This window comes from Aulonocara sp. 'chitande type north' Nkhata Bay, linkage group LG5 (assembly GCF_057382095.1).
Source record: "Aulonocara sp. 'chitande type north' Nkhata Bay isolate Kocher_YH1m ecotype deep benthic linkage group LG5, A_spYH_male_GT1.1, whole genome shotgun sequence".
Classification (NCBI taxonomy): Eukaryota; Metazoa; Chordata; class Actinopteri; order Cichliformes; family Cichlidae; genus Aulonocara; species Aulonocara sp. 'chitande type north' Nkhata Bay.
Window position 1 is genome coordinate 46,672,338 of NC_141348.1, and position 22,477 is coordinate 46,694,814.

At 41.6% G+C, this 22,477-nt stretch overlaps 1 protein-coding gene across 5 annotated transcripts in view; it reads right to left on the reverse strand.

Moving 5' to 3' along the window:
• Nucleotides 1–322: 322 nt before the first annotated feature.
• Nucleotides 323–22,477, reverse strand: part of LOC147331510 (rho GTPase-activating protein 9-like) — a 46,547-nt gene continuing 24,392 nt past the window's right edge. For 3 of the 5 annotated variants that reach the window (XM_086293897.1, XM_086293895.1, XM_086293896.1), the window contains 16 exons: nt 22,290–22,379; nt 18,205–18,270; nt 16,147–16,290; nt 15,887–15,985; nt 14,931–14,992; nt 14,729–14,816; nt 13,923–14,018; nt 13,340–13,438; nt 11,018–11,123; nt 10,500–10,619; nt 9,943–10,041; nt 8,322–8,399; nt 7,976–8,029; nt 7,052–7,186; nt 4,071–4,176; nt 323–2,217 (listed from right to left, as the gene is read on the reverse strand). In XM_086293897.1, the coding sequence (XP_086150023.1) occupies nt 2,031–2,217; nt 4,071–4,176; nt 7,052–7,186; nt 7,976–8,029; nt 8,322–8,399; nt 9,943–10,041; nt 10,500–10,619; nt 11,018–11,123; nt 13,340–13,438; nt 13,923–14,018; nt 14,729–14,816; nt 14,931–14,992; nt 15,887–15,985; nt 16,147–16,290; nt 18,205–18,270; nt 22,290–22,379 (1,629 nt within the window). In that variant the 3' untranslated portion in view covers nt 323–2,030. The remainder of the gene's footprint in view (nt 2,218–4,070; nt 4,177–7,051; nt 7,187–7,975; nt 8,030–8,321; nt 8,400–9,942; nt 10,042–10,499; nt 10,620–11,017; nt 11,124–13,339; nt 13,439–13,922; nt 14,019–14,728; nt 14,817–14,930; nt 14,993–15,886; nt 15,986–16,146; nt 16,291–18,204; nt 18,271–22,289; nt 22,380–22,477) is intronic. The other 2 variants (XM_086293900.1, XM_086293898.1) reach the window with 2 other exon arrangements.

Here is a 22,477-nt window from a genome sequence, read left to right on the forward strand (position 1 = left end):
GTTGCGTGTGCGAAAAAATGCAGTTAAAAAATGCATTGGTAAACTAATTTCTCCACGAGCCTGCAGCACATCTGCTGTCTTGTCTGCATCCTGACACAAAAGCACAAGCTGTGTTTTGCTTTACTTTAAATATATATCATGCAATAAATAAGTCAAAGCAAGAACAAAGTAAGGATGATGTAATAGAGTCTGACTTTTGATGCCAACAAATTGCTGATTAGGAGCGAGGTCTGTTTGTTTCTGTCTCTGTCTGATTAGAGTTTTAGGGGCTGATTAGCACCATCGCACCAAAGCGAAATAAAACACATCACAGAGCTTGGTCTTGGTCAGACGGCGCTTTAATGCCATCTGGTTTCTACCAACAGAAATTTCTCTTCAGTTTCAGGATTAGGAGAGCATTCAAAAAACACATAGCGAGATATCGTTACGAAATATAGGCTGGATCACGTGCTTCCACGTGTTTACATTATCTCGGTGTCATAAATGGAAACATTTGGTATGATTTTGAAAGTTTGGATGAAGAAATAAAACAAAGAAATTAAAATAAACAAATGAAAAGCCAGCAGTGCTGACTGATGGCCATATTGTAAATGTAAATGCACACAAGCCACATGCTTTGTCTACGGTGAAAAGTTGATCAAATTTAAGCAGCAAACTGGAAGCGCACCATAGACTCCCTGATCAATCATCCGCACATAACCTTAGCCCCTCCCAATGTGCTCACATGACTTGAAATAATACAAACATAAAAATGAATAAATACATCCAATAAAACAGAGCAGAGCCCCCTCCACCACCACCCCCACAGCAGTGCCTCTTTTCTGCTCTTTTTTGTCTTTTGCCAAACCCACAGTCAATATAAAATTACCCAGGCCACAGAGTGAGCGAGTGAGAGGGTTTGGGGGGAAAATCCACATTTTTAAAACATATGCATTTCCAGTTCCTCTTTTGTTCTGTTATTAAAAGCAGCATTTGCACCAATCACAGGGGATGCCTCCGCCCGCCGAGTCTCCGAGGCCCGCATAGCTCCACACGCTTCTACTATCTCTCACGCGAACCCATCGCTCAAACAACAAACAACCTGACAGGACACATCCTGAGCAAATATCATAATGCGGCTCAAATCAGTTTGTTCACATATTTTTATTGCAGGAGGAGTAAACAGTCAGACCCAACACTCTTCATTTCAAAGCAAAAGTATCAGTTTGAATTTAGCTAATTGTAATATTTAGGTTGAACACTGTATGCAAAGTGCTACTAGATGAGAATGACAGTATTTCACATATTTACAACAATATATTTAACTTAACATTAGGAATTTGCACTATTAAAAATAGAAGACAGATTCAAATTAGTAAAATAAGGGTTGCTCTGACACTACAAAGTACTATTTGGTAAAAAGGAACATTTTCTGCCTTGTTGGCACATTCATCCTGCCACTGAATTCATGCTTTTACTTTTTTTTCCTTCAAATAAACCCTGCAAAAATGGTGGAGATGTGGGCACCTGTGCACGTCTATCCAGGCAGGATCTGTCCATCCTTGTTTGAAGAGGTGCTGGTGCATGTGTTTTCACAGTGAGATGGTTTCGCCAAGTTTTGTTTCAGTGCTAGCTTAAGACACATTCCTCCTCCCAATCCTCGATTATTACCGACTGAAACACGCTAGCAGGACAGGCTGGAGAAGATTTATCGCTTTTACGGCTTTTTATTTATCTGGATCAAGTCTGAAACATCAAGGAAAAGTGACAAGGAGGCGTCTGTTCCAGCAGTGAAGTTCACCGGGGCTGGGCTCCACATCTGCAGTCAAAGGCACAAGTACTGGAGCTAAAATTGGCTTGTTTTACTATTATTGTTTTAGCATGGCTTTATATGGACGCCAGATGTCATGATTAGCAGCTTTCTGTCCTGGTTCTTTTTAACCCGTAATTATCTTTTGATGTGAAATCCATTTTACACCATATGAGTCAACAGGCAGGGAAGACAAATGCTCCAAAACTTGTGCTTTTGTCTGATGTCAAGGAGCAAAAGATCAAGAGAGGCCTCTCGTTCCGAAGATGTGGTCAAATTCGGTGAGGATGAGCTCCACTGCCTGATTTTGGTAAACCATGTTCACTGCCATGTTGCCGTTATCCCGCTCTGGGCGCATCAGCGTCGGCCCGAACACAATGCCGATGTTCTGGGTGGTCATTCTGTTCGTTTCAGATTGCTCCAACACTCTGCGGGAAACGAGAGAGTGGACAGCGCAGGTTAATAACTCCTTAAATATTAAATTTTGCCGACAAAAAGGATTTGGAATCGCTTCGGCTTCTGAATTTTTAGAGACACGTGCTCAGTGATTCTAGGGATGTCATCCATTCCCACCACATTAGCTCAGACTGAAATATCCCAGCAACTAGTGGATGGACTTTACTGACTTTGGTGATCCCTGACATTTCCTTAAAACCAGCATGAGGTTGACATTTGTGGTTTTGAGTGAAAGGTCTCAACCGCTGTTGGATGGAGTAGCACTGAAGTAGCTACACATGGCACAGCTCAGGATGGGCGTGAAACATTTTGGCTGGAGTCATGATCAGATTAAAGTTTAACTAATCATCAAGTGTTATCCTGCTAAATCCCTAAACTGAGAAAGTGGACGCGGCTATAGCAGCGTTAGCACTGCTCTTGTGCTCGTGTTGGCATACATCCATTAGCATTTACTTTCACAGAGTTGCAAGCACAACTGCAGACTCGTGTCAAGTTATAGAGCAAGCATAGAGACCACAACTAACCTTCCCCTAAAGGTTCATGTTTGTGGTCACGATGTGACATCTTTATAATTTTTACTTAACTCAAGATGTCAGCTACAAGAATCAACTTGTATATCCATCTGTCACATCTTGCTTTTGCATCTATTTTCACGTACATGCATCTGGGTTTTATAACGTGGATCTGTGCACAAAAGTGTTCTAAATCCGCTGCTTGCATCCACCTATGCTAGCGTATGTGTGTGTTACAGTGTGTGTGTGTGATTAGGGGGGGAACTAAGGAATGGTTAAAGCCACAGCATGAGGCATTCTTCTAAAAATGCCATTCCCACCAAGCCACAGAAGCAGCCAGCAATTGCTCAAAACTTCCACATTAAAAAGAGAGGAGGAAAAAAGGGAGAGAGGAGAGGGAAGAGGGAAAAAAAGAAGCGAGCGAGGAAGAGGGAGAAGAGAGAGAACGAGAGAGAGGTTCCAGTGGTGGCGGCGGTGGTGTTGGTATGCCTTCCAGCAGACGAACCACAAGGCTCCCATGGGACCTTCGAGGCAAGTAGGAGAGCGAGGGGGGGGGGAGGGAAGAGCGAGCAGGAAGAGGGAGAACAAGGAGAAAGGGATCAAAAGAGGAGGACATAAGGAGGAAGAGGAAAGGGAGAGTGAAAAGAGAGAAAAGAGGGACAAAGAGGAAGTCAGGAAAGGTGGGTAGCGTGCCAGGAAAAGAGGAGGCGAGGGACCTGATTAAGGAGCGAGATAATAAATGAGAAACAGAGAAAGGAATGACAGCGGAGAGAAAATGAGAGAAAGACACAGAGTTGACAAATTCATGGGGCCCACCACACCCTGGCACAAATATCGTCCTCAGAACACGAACACTCACCCCTGGAGTGGAAGGAAAAACCATAGGCGGTAAAAAACACACATTTTATGTACTGTAAAAGGAACTGGCTCGCAGAACATTGTACACCATTCATCTTCCTCCAGCCTTTTCATCTTCACAGGGACCCAAAGTTAACAACAGTGTGATCCCGGTTCAGCGCTGGCATACTTTGAGAGCTGTGGCCAAAGAATCCCCGACAGAAATTTCGGAGACCAACGAGGGAAGTGCCCCCTCTTGTGGTCAGGTTTTAAAAGAAAAGGAAGATATTTTCCTTTCCTACCAGGGCATCTGGTTCATTCATTTGTCCCTAAATGCCTCGAGGAAATACCCAACATTATGAACTCTACCCATTTAAGGGCACTGGAACCATTACAGGCAATAAAAACAGGCACAGACTAAAGAAAAAAACACGAAGACATCAGTAGAATAAACACTAGACGTGGGTTATTCTCACCGTTTGAGGTGGCGGCACATGAACTGTAGCGTGTCGTGGTTTGGAGGAGGCATGTTGAGCACCAGACACTTCAAGCGATCGATTTTGTCCATATAGTCTGACATTTCTGCAACACAGAGCAAGATATGCATCAGATCAGGCCAAGTGTCATCATGCATTTTATTAGCATTTTTAGACACATCCCCCAACTGATATCATATTACGAGCATCCGCTATCTAATCGGATACACTTTATCTGCAGATCAATCCATGTGCCCACAGTCTACAAAAAGTGTCCAATGCATCGATGACAAAATGCATTTTTAAAATATTTTCCTGATCTTTAATATGCTAATGTTCTACTAAGAGGAATTACTGTAAGATGCCAGATTGTCTGCCTGCCTGTCTTTAAGCATAAGTAGAAGATAATGAGATAAAGTGCCATATCATGTAAGCGCAGGAAATCTGAACATAAGTAAAGGAAACGCAACTCTCACTGTCAGCAAATTCTCACAAAAGATAACAAATAAAGTGAAACTAATAATAAGTGTTTGCTGGAGTCGATGCGAAAAACTATTTAAGAGTCATTCTGACACATCACTGGCCTTTTTTAATTGAATATTTGTGGCTTTTTAAGATTCACATTTTAAGGAGGGAAAAAAATGTAGTGCATGTGAAAGTAAATTGTAAAATTGTTGATCGTTTTACGGCGTCTGTGACAAGTTTCCAGTTCAACTCAAACAGAGCTTCACAAAAATGCCTTTCAACACAGCTGTGTGAGAAAGTTTGAGGACGTAAAATGTAAAGATTTTTATTTATTTACACATACAGTGGGGCAAAAAAGTATTTAGTCAGCCACCGATTGTGCAAGTTCCCCCACCTAAAATGATGACAGAGGTCAGTAATTTGCACCAGAGGTACACTTCAACTATGAGAGACAGAATGTGAAAAAAAAATCCATGAATCCACATGGTAGGATTTGTAAAGAATTTATTCGTAAATCAGGGTGGAAAATAAGTATTTGGTCAATAACAAAAATACAACTCAATACTTTGTAACATAACCTTTGTTGACAATAACAGAGGTCAAATGTTTACTATAGGTCTTTACCAGGTTTGCACACACAGTAGCTGGTATTTTGGCCCATTCCTCCATGCAGATCTTCTCGAGAGCAGTGATGTTTTGGGGCTGTCGCCGAGCAACACGGACTTTCAACTCCCGCCACAGATTTTCTATGGGGTTGAGGTCTGGAGACTGGCTAGGCCACTCCAGGACTTTCAAATGCTTCTTACGGAGCCACTCCTTTGTTGCCCGGGCGGTGTGTTTTGGATCATTGTCATGTTGGAAGACCCAGCCTCGTTTCATCTTCAAAGTTCTCACTGATGGAAGGAGGTTTTGGCTCAAAATCTCACGATACATGGCCCCATTCATTCTGTCCTTAACACGGATCAGTCGTCCTGTCCCCTTGGCAGAAAAACAGCCCCATAGCATGATGTTTCCACCCCCATGCTTCACAGTAGGTATGGTGTTCTTGGGATGCAACTCCGTATTCTTCGTCCTCCAAACACGACGAGTTGAGTTTATACCAAAAAGTTCTACTTTGGTTTCATCTGACCACATGACATTCTCCCAATCCTCTGCTGTATCATCCATGTGCTCTCTGGCAAACTTCAGACGGGCCTGGACATGCACTGGCTTCAGCAGCGGAACACGTCTGGCACTGCGGGATTTGATTCCCTGCCGTTGTAGTGTGTTACTGATGGTGACCTTTGTTACTTTGGTCCCAGCTCTCTGCAGGTCATTCACCAGGTCCCCCCGTGTGGTTCTGGGATCTTTGCTCACCGTTCTCATGATCATTTTGACCCCACGGGATGAGATCTTGCGTGGAGCCCCAGATCGAGGGAGATTATCAGTGGTCTTGTATGTCTTCCATTTTCTGATGATTGCTCCCACAGTTGATTTTTTCACACCAAGCTGCTTGCCTATTGTAGATTCACTCTTCCCAGTCTGGTGCAGGTCTACAATACTTTTCCTGGTGTCCTTCGAAAGCTCTTTGGTCTTGGCCATGGCGGAGTTTGGAGTCTGACTGTTTGAGGCTGTGGACAGGTGTCTTTTATACAGATGATGAGTTCAAACAGGTGCCATTCATACAGGTAACGAGTGGGGGACAGAAAAGCTTCTTACAGAAGACGTTACAGGTCTGTGAGAGCCAGAGATTTTCCTTGTTTGAGGTGACCAAATACTTATTTTCCACCCTGATTTACGAATAAATTCTTTACAAATCCTACCATGTGAATTCATGGATTTTTTTTTCACATTCTGTCTCTCACAGTTGAAGTGTACCTCTGGTGCAAATTACTGACCTCTGTCATCATTTTAAGTGGGGGAACTTGCACAATCGGTGGCTGACTAAATACTTTTTTGCCCCACTGTATGTGTGTGTTTACGCAAATGCTGCATCAGTATAACGATATAACATTTTCTAAACATGGAAAGGGAGTCGAGTGAAGTGTGAAAACAAAGTGAAAACGATTTAAGATTCTAACCAAGCCTACGCTGGTTTTGACTCAGTAAGACCACAGTCGTGTTGTGTGTATTCAAAATACTACAACAGAGGAAAATAATATGTGAAATTAAAAAGTGGGCGTCCTGGTGGTCTAGACGTTTAAGAAGCTGACTGTGCAGCTGCATCGCCTGGACCATTATTACCAAGTAAAAGGCACGAAATGACAAATATCTTCCTGAGCCTAAATATATCTCACCTCAAACACGAAGCACATTAAAAATTGACTTCATGCGCACGAGGCAAAAGGTTATGAGAATCTATTTGAGTTATTTTCAAGATGGGGGTGGGCGATTCATTTTCCCAACGGAAACAGGGACTGTGGTGGAGGGCAGTCCCAGTTTTCCGGTCGTGTGGGAAAATTAACTTCACACTCCTAATCTAGAATATTTATACAGATTACAAAATAAACAGTCCGGGGCTGAAACTGGTTACTCACTGACTGTCTCCACAATGTCGGTGAAGAAGCCGTACGGCACGAGGGGCTCGGGAAGCTCGCGAAAGAAGAGTTTCAAAGCTCCCGTGATGACATGTATGTCCTCCCACTCGCTCTCGTCCAAATTCAACTTCTCCTCTGAGACAGAGAGGGAGAGGAGGAGGATGAGGAGAGATTCAGCCAGACGGGGTCAGGGGAAGTGAAGGAAAGGCGAGAGGGATACGACATACAGAGACAAAGAGTTTAAATTTAGAGTCACAATTGTCACAGGATTGGCTGACATAAGCAAAGTGTAAATTCACTTCAGCACTGAGGCGTAACATGAAGGCTTGTAGCTGCAGGAGGGAGATAGAGATGCTCTGTAAAAGTAACAAGCACAAACACACTGGCGCACAAGTACACACACACTTTAAAGGATAAAGCACACTTGTTTTTTAGACACAAGCCAGACTAATGCTTCTCATGTTGGATTATAAGAGGCACTGAAACGAATTTGAGGCTGATATTGATATACGGCAGTCAACAAATCTCTATTTTCTTATGATGTGAAACATCAGAGATGTTGCTGGGGGAGTAGAGCGCTTCACGAGCAGCTGATTCTCTGTTTCAGCCACTTGGTGGCAGCCACGGACTGTGTGAGAAGCCGCTGTACAACCTGCTGCACATTATTACATCAGAAAACTTGAAGCACAAAAGCCTAAGGGACACACATACATTAAGCAAATGGTAACACACACATCCACACAAAAAAGAGAAAAGTTTGCTGCCCGTCTGCGCCTCGGCTCGGCTCGGCGCTTCAGTCTGTGGGTGAGTATTTTTGGGAGGTTCTGACTGAGGTGTTCACATTATGCAACACATAATGCACAAAAACCAAGCAGGCTGAGTAAGATGTGAAAACGGCGGTTTGCCTTGTCTGCCCGAATGTACCTTGTACCAACTCCGCTGGGAACATGTAACGGCCATCGGTAGTCACCGCTCGCTCTGCAAAAACCAACAGTTACTCAGGCAGCTTTTCCCCGTGTCTGTTATCATAAGGATGTCGTGTAATGTGGGACAGTGACTGATTTCAAACATTATGTTACGCACTCTGAAACAAAACATCATGAGATAAATTTAGTCTTGATTTTAAGCGACTGAAACAGATCATTTCTGCTAAAAAGGAAAAAAAAAACAGGCCAACTTTGATCCTCTCCTAAATTTCTTCATATTTCCCCCCCTGTTATTACAGAACAGTTATCGTCAGTAGTTTCCCACCCTCCCCCTGCATCCTTACCGTGGTTCACCAGAAAGCGCAGTTTCTGTATCACAGCCAGGTTTCCTGATACTCTGTAGATGCCGTCGGTCTCCAGACCTGCAACACACCAAACAAAGCATGCTAGACAAGGGGATCTCCACCGCTGCCTTAGATAATCAAAGTCAAAATGAAAGTATCACATGACCATGTTTTTTAAGATTCATGAGTGATAGAGATTGTGTCTTCAGTTGTGAGCCGGTCTGAGCTCACTTCATTGTTTTGCTGTTCTTGGCAGCCAAATCTTCTGCAAATCAATAATTCAGTATGCAGAGGTTATGCAGTTTGTTATGTTGCGTAAGTGGAGACGTAAGTAGAGCAGTTTTCAAAACCTTAAAAAAAAAGTCTGATCATGTGCTCATGCAAAAGCATAATCATGGATATGACCAGGCCTATGAATACATTTAAACTTCCTCTTCGCGTTTCACATCATGCTGCTCGATGAAGCAGTTACAAAGGAGTACTAATGCTCTAAGTTTCAGCTTTCCTCACACTGCTTTCAGTATTAGAAGCTGTAAAACAAGCCTGACATTTTAATCTTTCGGACATATTGATTATAAGTATCCTGCGCTGACGCTGCTATTGAGCATTTTTCTTTCTGTAAAACCATCACGTGAAATGGTTAACTGTAGCGTGACCTTTAAATAAGGCACACCGCTTCACAGTCACTCGCTAACACTTAATGTTTCATGTTGCTGGAACTGACTTCACTCAGTCACATGAAATCTAAATCTGCAGCTGGTTACTGGCTAAAGCTGGCCTGGTGAACGGGATACATTTCTAAGTTAGAAAAATATTTTTGTTATCCAGCAACTTATTTATTCAGATTAAACTATAATCCAAAACCACACATTGCTTTACAATCTGTTTTAAATATGAAGAATCAGTTAATTATGTAACCACTTAAAATAATCATCAACTGGTCCAAGCTTCTCAGATGTGAATAAATTGCTCATTATAATATCTTAGTCATCTCTGACATTCAAATGAATTCATACAGGCTTTGAAAAGTTGGTAAGACGAAGAAAAAGGTGGGTATTTTTCATCCTGCTTTAACTAGTAGTATGGCAACCTGTATACCTAACACTTGGGAAAAGATCAGATGCTCTTAATTTCATTATTATATATGATATGTGTAGAAATTATCAGTAAAGTTTGGCTTACTTTGTCCTAAAGTTTGTTCCATACCCTTAAACATAGTTAAAAGTCTTGATCTGAAAGTATTGCTCCCAAGAGATCTTTATTTATTCATCACAAACTGGTTTTTAAAGCCCTAAAACACACACATTTTCTCCCGTGTCTTAAATATTTATCGCTGCATTGTTTCTTAACAGCCTCTAAACAACTCAATTTTCTCTCATTTAGATCTTTTTCAGGCTGCCAAGCTGTCAAGATCTCTTCTGCGAATCTGAACATTTCGTGTCTGCTTTCTGTCGGGCAATCAGTGACTTTGTGTTTGGTGAGCTCTGCCAAAGAACTGTGAGGACCGTGAGCTCAGAGTTGCTGTCAAACTGCGCTCAAAACAGGGCTGAGGGTGATTTCTCATGTGTTCACTTTGAGTTGGGAATCAAATTAGCAGGAGGTGTGTTTGCAGCAACTGTACCTCTCCTTTCCACAGCTTCAGTACAAAGTCTGACGAAGCGAGGGACGGTGCTTCTCTCCCTCTCACAGAGCATCTCCAGACTGCATCCAAACACCTGATCTGAGGGCCGATGACAGGTGGACACAAACATGCTTTTTATGTCTGTTTAGACGTGTTTCTCAGATGATTGCATGCACATTTTTTTTTCAACCAAGACATGATGTAAGAGCTCCAAGTTAATTTACTGATAAGTTTTCTGTTCACTCTGGGAGAAAACCTTCATGTTTGACTCCGTTCCCACCAGAAAAGTTAACTCAGACTGGATGATGCAATGCAACTCATGCCCTGTGCTGTATACTTGTATACTATCGTTGGACTATAGATAAATGCTGAGACTTCCTGGCTGCCTATCTCTGATGGAATTCAGTTAAAAGGCAACAGTTTCTGCTGTAAGAGCACAGCCGTGTAATATTAATAACTAAGCCAAAGAGAACATGTACTTTGTGATTCACCCTGTATACTGCTGAATAAAGGATACTTGCATTTAAATGGTCTGCAACTTCAAAAAGAAATCTCACCTTTAATGAGCCCTTTCTCCTGCAGGGCCTGTAGAGGAGGTCTCTTTAGGATCAGCTTCTTCAGCCGCGTCTTCACTCTTTTCCTCTCTGTGTTTTCCAGGTTGGACGTCGAGCGAGGGACTGCAGAAGGAGGGAAGCGGGAGGAGGAGGAAGGGAAAGAGAAGGAAGAGGAGGAGGTCAGTGTGGGGCATTCGGCTGTGGGGCAGGAAAGCAGATGAGAGGGGATGGTGGTGAGAATGAAAAGCGGGAGGGCGGGCCGACGGCGGAGGTGGGAGAGGACGGACGAGGGGATTATCTGCCAGGGAGGATGGGTGAAAATGTAAGTGGGCTGGATAGAGGAGAGGATGGAAGACAGGATGGAGGGATGCAAGAAGCCTGTGTGGAAGTTTAGAAAAAACAGTGATGATGATGATGATGATGGAGAGAAAGGATGTGATTAAAGTGGAGTGGGGGGCAGGGAGGGCTTTTAGATGGTGGCATCAGGGAAAGAAGCGAGGCATCAGGTGAGGATGGCTTACGAGATGGTCGCCTGTCGTCCTCGTCACCACTTTGGTCCAGCATCTCCACGCTGCCCGCCCTCCTCAGAGAGTACAGAAGGACGTTGTCTAACGGATTCTCACGGTCCTGAAAAGCAGCCAGAGGGAGCAGTGTGTTAATGACATTACAGAGATGCACGTGCAATGTTCCCTCTAAGCTGGGCGCAGGCGCAATTGCGCACTGCTGGCACGGTCTCTGCGCACAGAAAAAAAAATCTAACCTGAATTGAAATTAAAATTAAAATTTCAACAATTCTGTTTTGCAGTGTGAGTCAGTCAGTGACTGGCTGCTCCCGTATGGGATTAGAACGATGCCACCTTATCCCATAGTCCAGCCAATGATGCGATTCACATTCGTATATACGCAGCTAATCAACGTGGTTGACAGGCTATGACAGCGTCCTTGTGTGCCGACACCGGTGTTTTAGCTGGCAAAGCGGCGTGGCTGATGTGGAGTGAAGCCACGTTAATGACAACGTGTACAACCATTGGAGATGTGAGCAGGACAGACGGAACAACTGACGGGAAAAGTGTGGACTTTATACCAGTTTTTAAATTGTGTTGATCGGCCACGTAAAACCAGAGTTATGATAAAAATATATGCAATGTTTGGTTTTCTTCCTGAATACTGTCGTTGTTTATATTTACTGCGGGAAGAAACGGTAAAAACTGCGTTTTATAAGGAAAGCGCTCTCCACCTGTGAGCAAAGACGAAACCAAAACACCCCCACCCTTTCCTACTGGTGGAAAAATGTACCATGTCGACCAATCAAAAAATGATATGGCAACATAGCATTTAGTTTTTTAGGAAGGGGGAAGTTTTAGAAGTGACGGCGGTGTTTTGAGATGTGAGAGATTTGTGACGTTTTACGCAAATATTGTGTAGTTAGTGTGAGTGTAGTCAGTAGTTTTGTTGTGTGTGTCAGAACAATGAGGCGACTGCTGAATGTTACAGGTGTTACAGCAGTGATACATCTCCTGTTGTCAGGCCTGCAGGTATCAGGCTGTTGTTCTCCTTTATCTCATAGTGGACAAATTATTTTTTGGAGCGGCACAAATGATTTGTGTGGCATCAGATTTGATGCAGAACAGCTGATTGTTCTGTAAATAGTTTGAAATGTTTATTTAAAAAACCGCACTTGGCTGCATTTTTAGGTAAACAGCTGCAAAACTTTGTTGTTTGCAAAACTCAGTAACTTTTTTTGAAGAAGTAACTGTATAATTAATTGCCCAACATTCATTATTATATACTGTATTTTGCAGACAGAGAGTTACAGGATTCTCTCCCAGACCACAGACTCATAATACAAGTCAGCGCTTTATAAAAATAAAATAAAATAAAATAAAAGAAGAAAGTTGTGTTTTCAAAATTGGAGTTCAAGTGATTTTTACTTCCAATAGTGTTAACATACTACACAGGTCATGAACAAGATTGCTTTTTAATTTTCATTGTAAGTGGGCTAAAGCAGTTAATTAAAAGTAGTCTAACATAAATGTAAATGCTGTAATTTGATTACTTTAATAAACCATGTAACTTGGATGGATTCGATGCTGGCGTGACCACAGTGCACACGTCTGCTGTTGCTCACAGTGGTCCAAGGGACCACTTGGAGTTTGTGTGTTCGCTCAGACACATGAAAACATTGCACATAGGTGTATTAGCCCACTTAAGTAGGTTTTAGAAAGCTCACGGAAAAATATTTACGCACCGACAAATATAGAACAGATGATTTTACTAAACGCAGAATGGAAAGTCAGTCATTGTTCAAAGGAAACAACTATGTTAGCACACATGAATCATTAAAAAAAAAAAACATTTTTTGCAGAACTTCCCGCAGTGAAGCTTTTCTACAAGACAAAGATTATTTTTAAGTGCTTTACGTAAGTCATAAAAGACCAACATTTAGAAATGGAACAGAAGTATTTAACCTCTTCAGGCATGACTTCTTTCTTGGGATACATTTTCAGTTTCTCCTATTTAAAAGTTTAAAAACTAACCATCATCTTTGAACAACAGGGTTTTTTTCCTTTAAAAACCTTGATGTCCTCATATGAGACAGAGGGTTTATTAAACAGCATAACACAAAACAACACCATTGTTTAATAAAGTAAAAAACACAGGAGGTTATTTAAAATCTTTTACAGAGTTTTACAGGTAAAATTTTCCAAATGCATGAGCAAAGTGAGCAACAGCATGCATATTGTAGCTAAAGGCAAACGACAGACATACTGACAGTAATATTTAAACCCACAGGGTTGTGTTGTCCAGCTGTGTGTGTCTGTGAGTGAATGTGTGTTTCTCACCAGCCTGTCGATGACATTCTGGATGGTGCTGTACCACTCTCTGATCAGCGAGTCCGTCTCTGACTGCAGAAGAAACTCGTTGCCTGTCACAGTCCTCAACTAACAAAACAAAACAAAACAAAACATTTGACCCATGTTAACTCCAGACGCACTGTCCCACTCTCCACTGGCTTTCCCACTCATCTGTGTGAATCCACTTTAACAAAAGTTGACATGTAAGTTAATTATTTGGACGTGTTGTAGTAGCTTGACCGTAATGTTATAATTAGCTCATCAGTTTATCAGATTTCTCTTTAAAAATATTTTTACTGCTTCCTCTTCGTCAGAATGGGTCACCGAGCTGGCGAAAGAAAGCTTCCCATTCTCGCTTCCCTCACTGCTGACAGAATAGCCCCAGTGTATATTCCCAGTGTATCAGCGCAAAGGAACATTTTGCTAAGGAAACTGACGTGTTTCGTTTCCAGGATCACAGAAATAAAAAAATTCTTGAGAAAGATTTTAAGAGGATGAAACCACAGGTCTGTCAAAGTTTCTTGCAGGTTTTGCAATCTTTATTTCACTTTTTGGGGGGTTTGTTTCTTACCTTGAAGACGTTCTTCTTGCTGGACAGCTCGTTGGCCCAGTGCAGTTTTGCTCCTCTTAAATCCACACTGCTCTCAGGACGACTGTTTCCCGGTTTCTGCGTATAAGAAACACATTTTTCTTTTACTCTCATGACTCAGTTGCCTGAATTGACCACTTTTTGTTTCTAAAAATTGGATTTTGTTGTGCAGCCTGTATTGCCCAACCTTCACATATAACACCTGTAACTGGTCTGCATGACCTCTTTAACTTTAACAGCACAGTGAACAAAAATATTAAAAACTGCTCTTTAACACAGGAGGCTACAACTACCAATGACTGTTAGAAAGAGCAGGCTTTTACAAGAATGGGATGAACATAAGAAAAACCAAAACATGATGGCAACTGTGGAGGATTAAAAATCCTGGCATCTAAAGAAAACAGAAAAAATATTCATAAGTGTTGGATAACTGGGAAAAATCAATAGTAGGAGTGCTCCTGGTGTTCCCTAAACCACCGGTGCTTGTAGAAAGGAATAATGGTAAAAAGAACGAATGAATCACCAAACAATGCCATGAACAAATCCACATCCAGGCACTCAAGCCAGGTTTAGACAAGCAATAAAAGGCCTTCTTTTTGGTGGGCTAGGGACATAAAAAAAAATATACCAAGGCATCAAAAAATTTGGCCTCTATAATATCTTGTTCATCTAGTTATACAAGCTTTTTAACCCCCAGGAATACAACATATGCGTTCTTATGAAACAATAACTAATAATAGTATTCATTTTCTAAAATACTTAATTAAAGAGTCTGTCTGTGCTCTTACCCAACTAGAAGGTGTCTGTGATTTGGGGTCCTTGAAGAAAACCAAACTGTTCCCCACTAACACCACCCAGGAAGGGCTCCAATTTTTCCTGCAACCCAACAAGAATGCATGTACTCATAAGCTGGGATTCACTTAGCAAAATCATACTTGCTGAATTAATCAAAAAAAATGATTTTTTCATCTTCTCTAAGAACCGCCTCACCTCAGTTTTCGGCCACCTTCTGCAATTTTTGTCTTGTTCAGCAGGCCCGCTTTCTCCAGCTCCTAGAAACACATTAAAAGGGTTTAAAAGCACATTAACATCTGCAGTATTCAGAGATATTTACAGTGTCACGTTGGCAGCATTGCTGAGAAAAAAAAGGAGTGCAGTAAATAAAAAAAAGAGCACAAAGAAGTGTGTGAGGGCAAGTTGAATTTTAACATTACAGCACCACAGCAGGATTTTCCTCTGTGTAATATTACAGCATCCTTTGCAAACGCATTAAACTTGGCTGTTGCATCATTCAAGAAATAGGAGGAGGGGAAATGCTTTAAAATCTCCCACTGCGGTATGGCCCCGTTTAAGGTAAAAGAACAAATTTACTGGTATTGATGAACTTACGGCTCATAAGTGTTGAATATGGTATGCGTATAAAAGCAGTGATGACCTACAAACCTAAACTTCTTCTGCAAATGAACTGTGGTAGAAAAAAAATAATACTCAAAAATTAGAATTGCTCTGTTTTATGAGAAAAATGTTAGTAAACCAAGAGAACACCTGCAAATAAGAGCACATGCACCTGATGTGTACAGGGTGCAACCCACCCCTCACACTATGATGGCTGGGATAACCTCCAGCTACCTCACATGCAGTAAAAGAAAAGGTTGATTGTCATTAAGGCAAACAAAGGAATGCGTTATGGAGAACCACTTTTTAAAAAATCAACCTGTTATTATTAGAAAATAAGCATTGCAGTTTTACACTTTAGGAAGAATTATTTGGCTGACAGCGCTGGATTTCTTAGAGCCTCGTTGTCCTGTGAAAGCCAAAACTTCAGCGCTTGCTGCGCTGAGAGAAGCAACTAGTAGCACGTTCTCCAAGTCCTTAAAAAAATATAAATATATATATGGAAATATGCTTTCACTTCAGCTTTAAATTAACAGGTGGAGTTTTCTCACCGGTGTGCAGCCATCACTGTCCGGCGAGCTCGCAGGAGACGGAGGCTCCACAACGATGTTGGTCACATTGCGGGAGTAATCTCTGCACTGCTGGACCAGCTGAAAAACAGGAAGCAGTGGTCATCTGCTCAGCTGTCCGTTTGTGTATGTGCATATGTTTTGTGCGATAACTATTTGTTGACGGGTATCTCCGTTTCCTCTTTCTCTCTGTCAAAACACTTTATGAGCTTGTGTGGAGCGTGTGCTCGGGAGGCGAATACCTTGTTGTCGGGCAGGATCATGGACTGGGAGTGGTTGAGTTGCTGCTTGACATCATGCAGGGGTGCAGAATCATCACACTGGGTTCTGGTGTCACTAAATGCCATCGTGCTCAGGGTGTCAGAGGAGGCGGCACGCTGCATGCTCTTCAAGGTCAAATGTTCAGGAGAGTTGTGAAAGGGTGGAACATACAACCAAAGGAAAGAGCAATTTGCTGAACTATTTTTTTTTTTTTTTTCACATCTGTAAATGGTGTACTTAAAGCCTCTGAGAGCTGATATACTTGTGTAGTTCTGAATAACTGAATGTGCAACCACAGTACAACAGTACAAAGGCCCTGAAGGGCTTTTCAAAGGTCAACTATGACTCTTTATTAATGCTTAGTAGTTTAAATAAAACAGAAAAACATCAGCCACACAAAGCCTGGAGTCGCAATCAGTCAGCCTGCTTCATCACACTTCTGATCTTCACTGTTCATAGGTGCTATGATAAAGATATCTCTTTATTGGGTCTTCACCTTTAAAGTTTAACCATACTGACACTGAAAGTAGTAATTCAAGTCAGCTGCAGTGGGCTTGTTTTATGGGGGGCTTTTTCGCTTTTATTTGAAGCACAGTGAAGAACAGACAGAAATGCAGGGAGAGAAACAAAGAGTTTGGACAGACATGCAGCAACGGGTGTCAGGTTAGGGTCACACGGCTGCATTTAACCCATTCAACCTGTGAGCTGGGCTGGCACCCACAGTGGCCTTGTTGACAAATATATTTTGTCAAGATAACGATTCTGATCTTTGCACTTTTCTCTGACAGAGATGCATAAAAGTCTATAAAAAGATGTAAAATAGATATTTTATTGCCATCATTTGTCCATTTGCATATCCTTCACCTCACTCTGCAGCAGCAAATTATACGGATGTATCCCAGCATCAGCTCTCTGAGAGGTTTAGCCTTTGACTCTCAGTTCTCTCTGTTGTGTTAGGTTGAGGTCAGAATTTAATTGTATATAGTTTAATCAACTGAGGAAGAACAACGTAGCAGTAGCTCTACTTGCACAACAGTGTCACATACACATTTCTATATTTACACAGCACTCCAACACAATGAGCATCCACACTGAACTTTTTACACAGATGGGGACAAATGAGTTTGCCAGAGACACAATGAGGCACAATACGTGCCTCTGCACTTAACAGACAAACTGCTGAGGCTTACAATCCCTTGTGTGTACAAAAACAACGGATGCACAAATTCACACTACTTTAACTTTTCATGCAGCAAAAGCCACAATTGAGTTTACTTCCCAATCCATGTAACCTAGTTCCAACAATCAGACTAAATATCCCTCCTAATGTTTGCCATCTCCTCATGTGGAGGATTAGCACTAAGAGCCAAATCTGCTTCTTTGCTAAGAGTAGGCCTTTAAAAGGGCTTTAAACCAAGTGCACCCACACCCCACTGTGATGCAACATGTTGCAGTAAGACCTGCTTGGGTAACAGCTTTTCTTTTTACACCAAGAATTGCTATTTCACCACCTTAATATGCATAAATGCTGATCTCTGAGAATCTAAAGAGCATAGCTGGCAATAACTTTAATATATTCTACAGTAATACAGCTCAGATGCACTTTTTGCAAATCTAATGACTTGAGTTCATTGATTTTCATGAGGAAAACACCCTCCACCAAAAGCCCTTAAAACGCTGACAAAATGCTCAGGAATATGTTAACAGTCGGGCCTGCAAAGGAAAAGCACAAGGCAAGGAAGGGCTGTCATCTAAAGGTTTCTTCTAAAGACGAAGAGTCAGGCCAAGCAGATGCTGTATGCACGCAAACCATGAAGCAGGATTTTATCTCACAAAGTGACAAAGTCGAGATGGGAGACAAAGTCACCAAAAGTTCTATGATGTCCCATTTTGTTAACCAAATGCATCCTGTTGTGCAGGGAGAGTATGTAAAGCAAGTAAAGGGCGCTTTAGTCTTTGACTTGTTTTATAATGTGAAAGTCAAGGTGAAATGCATTAGATACCCTCTGGTGAGCGCAGCAGGTAGAGAGAAGTTTTACCTGGTTCATCTGCCAGCCATTGTCAGCATTCCTCTGGTGGCTCCCAAAGAGGAAATCAGGTGACAGCTAACGAGAAACACAAGGAGAGAAAGGAGCGAGATAGAGGGAGGCAAGAAGACAAAGGCGGATTAGTATAGTTACCATATGTATACATATATATTTAATTTCAAATAAAATAACAGCCCATTTTTTTTTCTGCAGAGAATGATCAAATTAAGAATCAATAACAAAAATGTAAAAACTGAGAAAACTGTACTTGTCACTATTGAAGAGAGGCAACCAGCAGTTTGGGCAAATATCACACCCATGTTAAAAAACAGGATACCGATACGATCGTTCAGTTAACTGTACAAATGAACCCAGGGCAACACTCATCTAACCGCACTCAAACTATTTTCCTCTGCCCTGCTCACATCCTGCCAGATAAAACACATAAATGCTTTTTTACTATCGCTGCTCAGACGTATTTACAGGCACACGTGTCCCTGTTCATTTTACGTTAATAAGAGGCAGATATTACTCAGTAAGAGTTACACGTTAATCGTGTAGCACTCATTTAACTCAGACACAAAGGCTCCTAGATACTGAACGGGGTTCACACCGACCCAAAAAAACACAGTCAAATGTGCTTTTTGTGAGTATAACAAAATCAGAACCATCACCTCTCATTAGGATAATATGAGTAAGTGATATCGCCACAATCGACAATTGGGTAACTTCACATGAGCTGCCAAAGCTCCAACAGTAGAATGTAGAACACACAGAAAAGTAACTCACAGCGTAGGTGCTCATTCTGACTGGATGACTGTATCCAGCTGTACCGTCCGGGCCAGCTCGTGTTTCTGTGTCTTATCTGTCGAGTTAAAGCTCTCAGCGTTCTGTCCTTTCATACCGTGACGCTCTTTCGCCTGAGTGTAAAAATGTGAAAACCATTCATCTGTCCCTTGTGCCTCAGCTCATGACTACTTCCCCATTCTAGAGGGAAGCTAGCTTTATCAGGCGATACAGACAGCCTCGTTTATAACAGCTCAGACAGGAAGGTGTGTTCTCAGCTCAATATTCATACCAGGACTTTGCTAACTTTGACACAAATACAGCTGCCCAACAGTTTTTGTTTGCAAGATCAGAGTGTGGCTTTTTCAGCAAGAAGCAACAACCATGTGTAACAACTCTCCATTATATATGAAAAAGTACAAAGAGTAAAAAAGTTCACAGTTCTGTGGTTTCTTGCTAGTTCTGCATATTTGGACTTATAGCTTTATAGTATGAGTCTGACAGTTGTTTAAACATTTTACAAATTAATAAGAAATTAAAAACAGTAAGTGGAACTGTTGAAAGTGATACGTGATGTGCCTCAACCCAAACAGACACAGTATGCAACACTATAATTACAAAAAACAGTTTCTCGCATCACGACTCATGGCATTACAAACGCAACCAGAAGCAAACAAACGAACACTGAGACGAAGCTGGACATCCACCACCCTAAATGTTTAATTAATGTTCAATAATGTTCAGTAATCTGTACTACATTTACAAGACCACATCTGACATCTGTGACATGACAGATAGTGCTGTTGAGGAGATGTTTGAGGTCTGCCTTCTGAAAACTTTGGTAACTGCTAGTTTTTATCAATAGTAATTCATCACATTTCATAAAATGTTTTGTGCAACCTGCGAAGACACAGCAAAAGAGTGTATCTGCAAAATGAAGCAGTGAAACGACCATCATCACCCTGAAACATCACCCTGGGATTTTCAAAATTCCCAGGGTGATGTCATCAAATTAACTATTTCATCTGACTCAGAGAATTCACATGAAACAACGCAGAAGCAAATCCCTACAAGCAAGACTCAGAAAATCGTCATGTGTATAATTATCTTCATCATTTACAGATTTTTGTCAAGGTAGTTAGAAAGTACTAGGGGAAAAAAAGAAAAAATACACGTAATGCTTCTGTCTTTAACAGATGAGCTGTGTTAAAAAGGCTTTTAAAAATTAAAAGACTAGACTTTTAGAATGATCTGGGCCAACAAATAATATGGGCCACTTGGCTTTTAACACCTGGGTCATAAACCTGTGCGGCATGCAGTATGCATTGACACGTGTCACGGGTGCAGTTCCTGTTGGGTTGTATATGTACCCCAGAATAAAATGTGACACATATAGGTCAACAGTATGCATCTCAAACTGACTTGAAGGGGGGGGGGGGGGATCACTGCTTTGATCATGTGGGTATTTTTTTGATGAGCAACATTAAATTTGAAACACTGACGCAACAGTGAGGCAACGCAACCTTTAGATGCAAAATGCTTATCTCTAATAATCTGCATCAGGCTGCTTGCCTTGCTTCACCACGTAGATGTCGTCACAGATCCAGGGAACATGTCAATTTCAGACACTGACATCTGTTGCCTAAACTGAAAAAAAACCTTTGCTATAGACAACAAAGTTACTTCCTCATTTGAACAGTATAAATCCTCCTTGTGTGTAACATGAAGATGAAATGAATGATGCCCTGAAAGTTTTTACTCTGACGACATCTGTGAGTTCAGGAGGTGGTTTGAGGCAGATGGTAAGTTTCACTGAGTGGTTTAAATTTAGTCCTGTTTTGTAATGTTTTGGGTTGAAAACGCTTTTCTGTCTGTCTCCGTGCGGCCCTAATAGCATGTGCTCATTTGCGGCACATCAAGAGGCGTTAGCTTGTCATTGCCTTCAGAGTTGAGCCCAATGAAACACATCATTTGAGAGAAAGGGTGTGAGAGGGCATGTAATAAATAGTTAGACAGCTAACTAGATAGCCAGATATCTAGATAGACGGACAGATTTGGTCAGTAACAATGAAACAACAAGAAAGATATAATCTCCTTTTTATGACCTTGGGGGCTGCCTATGGCTGCATGTCTGCCTGCTTTAATCTGGAGCACGATGCTGATCTTGTGCATTCTGGTTGACGCATAATATATCCATGTGAGAGAGGTGAGAGCGGTGTGTATGATATACAATCCACATTCTCCGTGATTCTGCTTTTAAAAAACTAAAATTAATAAAATAATACATGATTTAAATTTGCCTGACTGTCCCTGGATAGATGTCTCACTGTGCACCTCACATTCCAGATCTCCCTCTATTTTTGGATTTCTTCCTGGAAGTTGCTCATTTGCGATGCTCAGTGGATCACATCCACAGTATTAAAACAGCAAAGCTTTAAGTTGGATTTCCTTTTTGAAGTTTGAGACCCACTTTCTGGTCAGTAGGGCAGACCGTGGTTCCATCCATTTTCATCCACTCAAACAATTCAGATTTGCAGGGTTGCTGGAGCCTGTCCCTGCTGACACAGGCCGAGAGGCAGGGTACGTGCTGGACAGGCCACTGGTCGATTGCACATATACACCTGCATGTTTAAATAAGGGCATGCAAATTCCAAAGTTGAGGTCCATGGTCAAATCCAAAATGTACATGTGCAACTGATGAGAAATTGATTTCCAGGAAGCTTTCTAAAAATAGCAGGAGCCGAGTAACTGGGAACAAGCCGGAGATGTGCAAAACATGAAGGCATAATTGGCTAAACTTAAATCAACCCCTTCTGCTACCATAACAGGCTGTACTCCTGTCAGCTAAGAACAAGAAACTAAAACTGAGTTTGTGTAAACTCAACAATTTACATGAGCTCAGCAAATCTGGACAGTAGAGAATTGGAAAAGATTGCCTGGTGTGATGAGGCTTAATTTCTGTTGTGATATTCAGATAGTAAGGTCAGAATGTAGTATAAATATCAGCAGTGACTCATCCAGCCTTGGATCAATGATTCAGACTGGTGTCGGTGGTTGTGTAACGGGGTGGGGAATATTTTCTTAGCACACTTTTAACCCTGAAGTACCAACTGAGCACCGTTTATTGTTGTTGACCATGCCCAATGATTTATTTATTTTCTTCATTGCTCAGCATCTCAACTCACAAACCTACTCTAGGATTACAAGCAGCATCAAAGTTGTGTCACTATAAATTAAGCTAATAGGTTTTAAATGAAATGGCTTCAATATACTTGGATGTTACTGCCTCCCCAGAAGGACAGTATACTTACCCTGTGCGTTGTTCCATTTCCTGCTGCAGTAAGGGATAGTGACAGATGGCTGGTGTCCCTGGGTAACGTCTGAGGTTGTCCTGGACCGGCCTACCAAAGGGGCAAAAAAGTATATGATATGAAACAGGAAGGGCCTTTCTTAAACTACCTATTATGAATATTAGAAGATTGGCCTCCGATGTTATTAT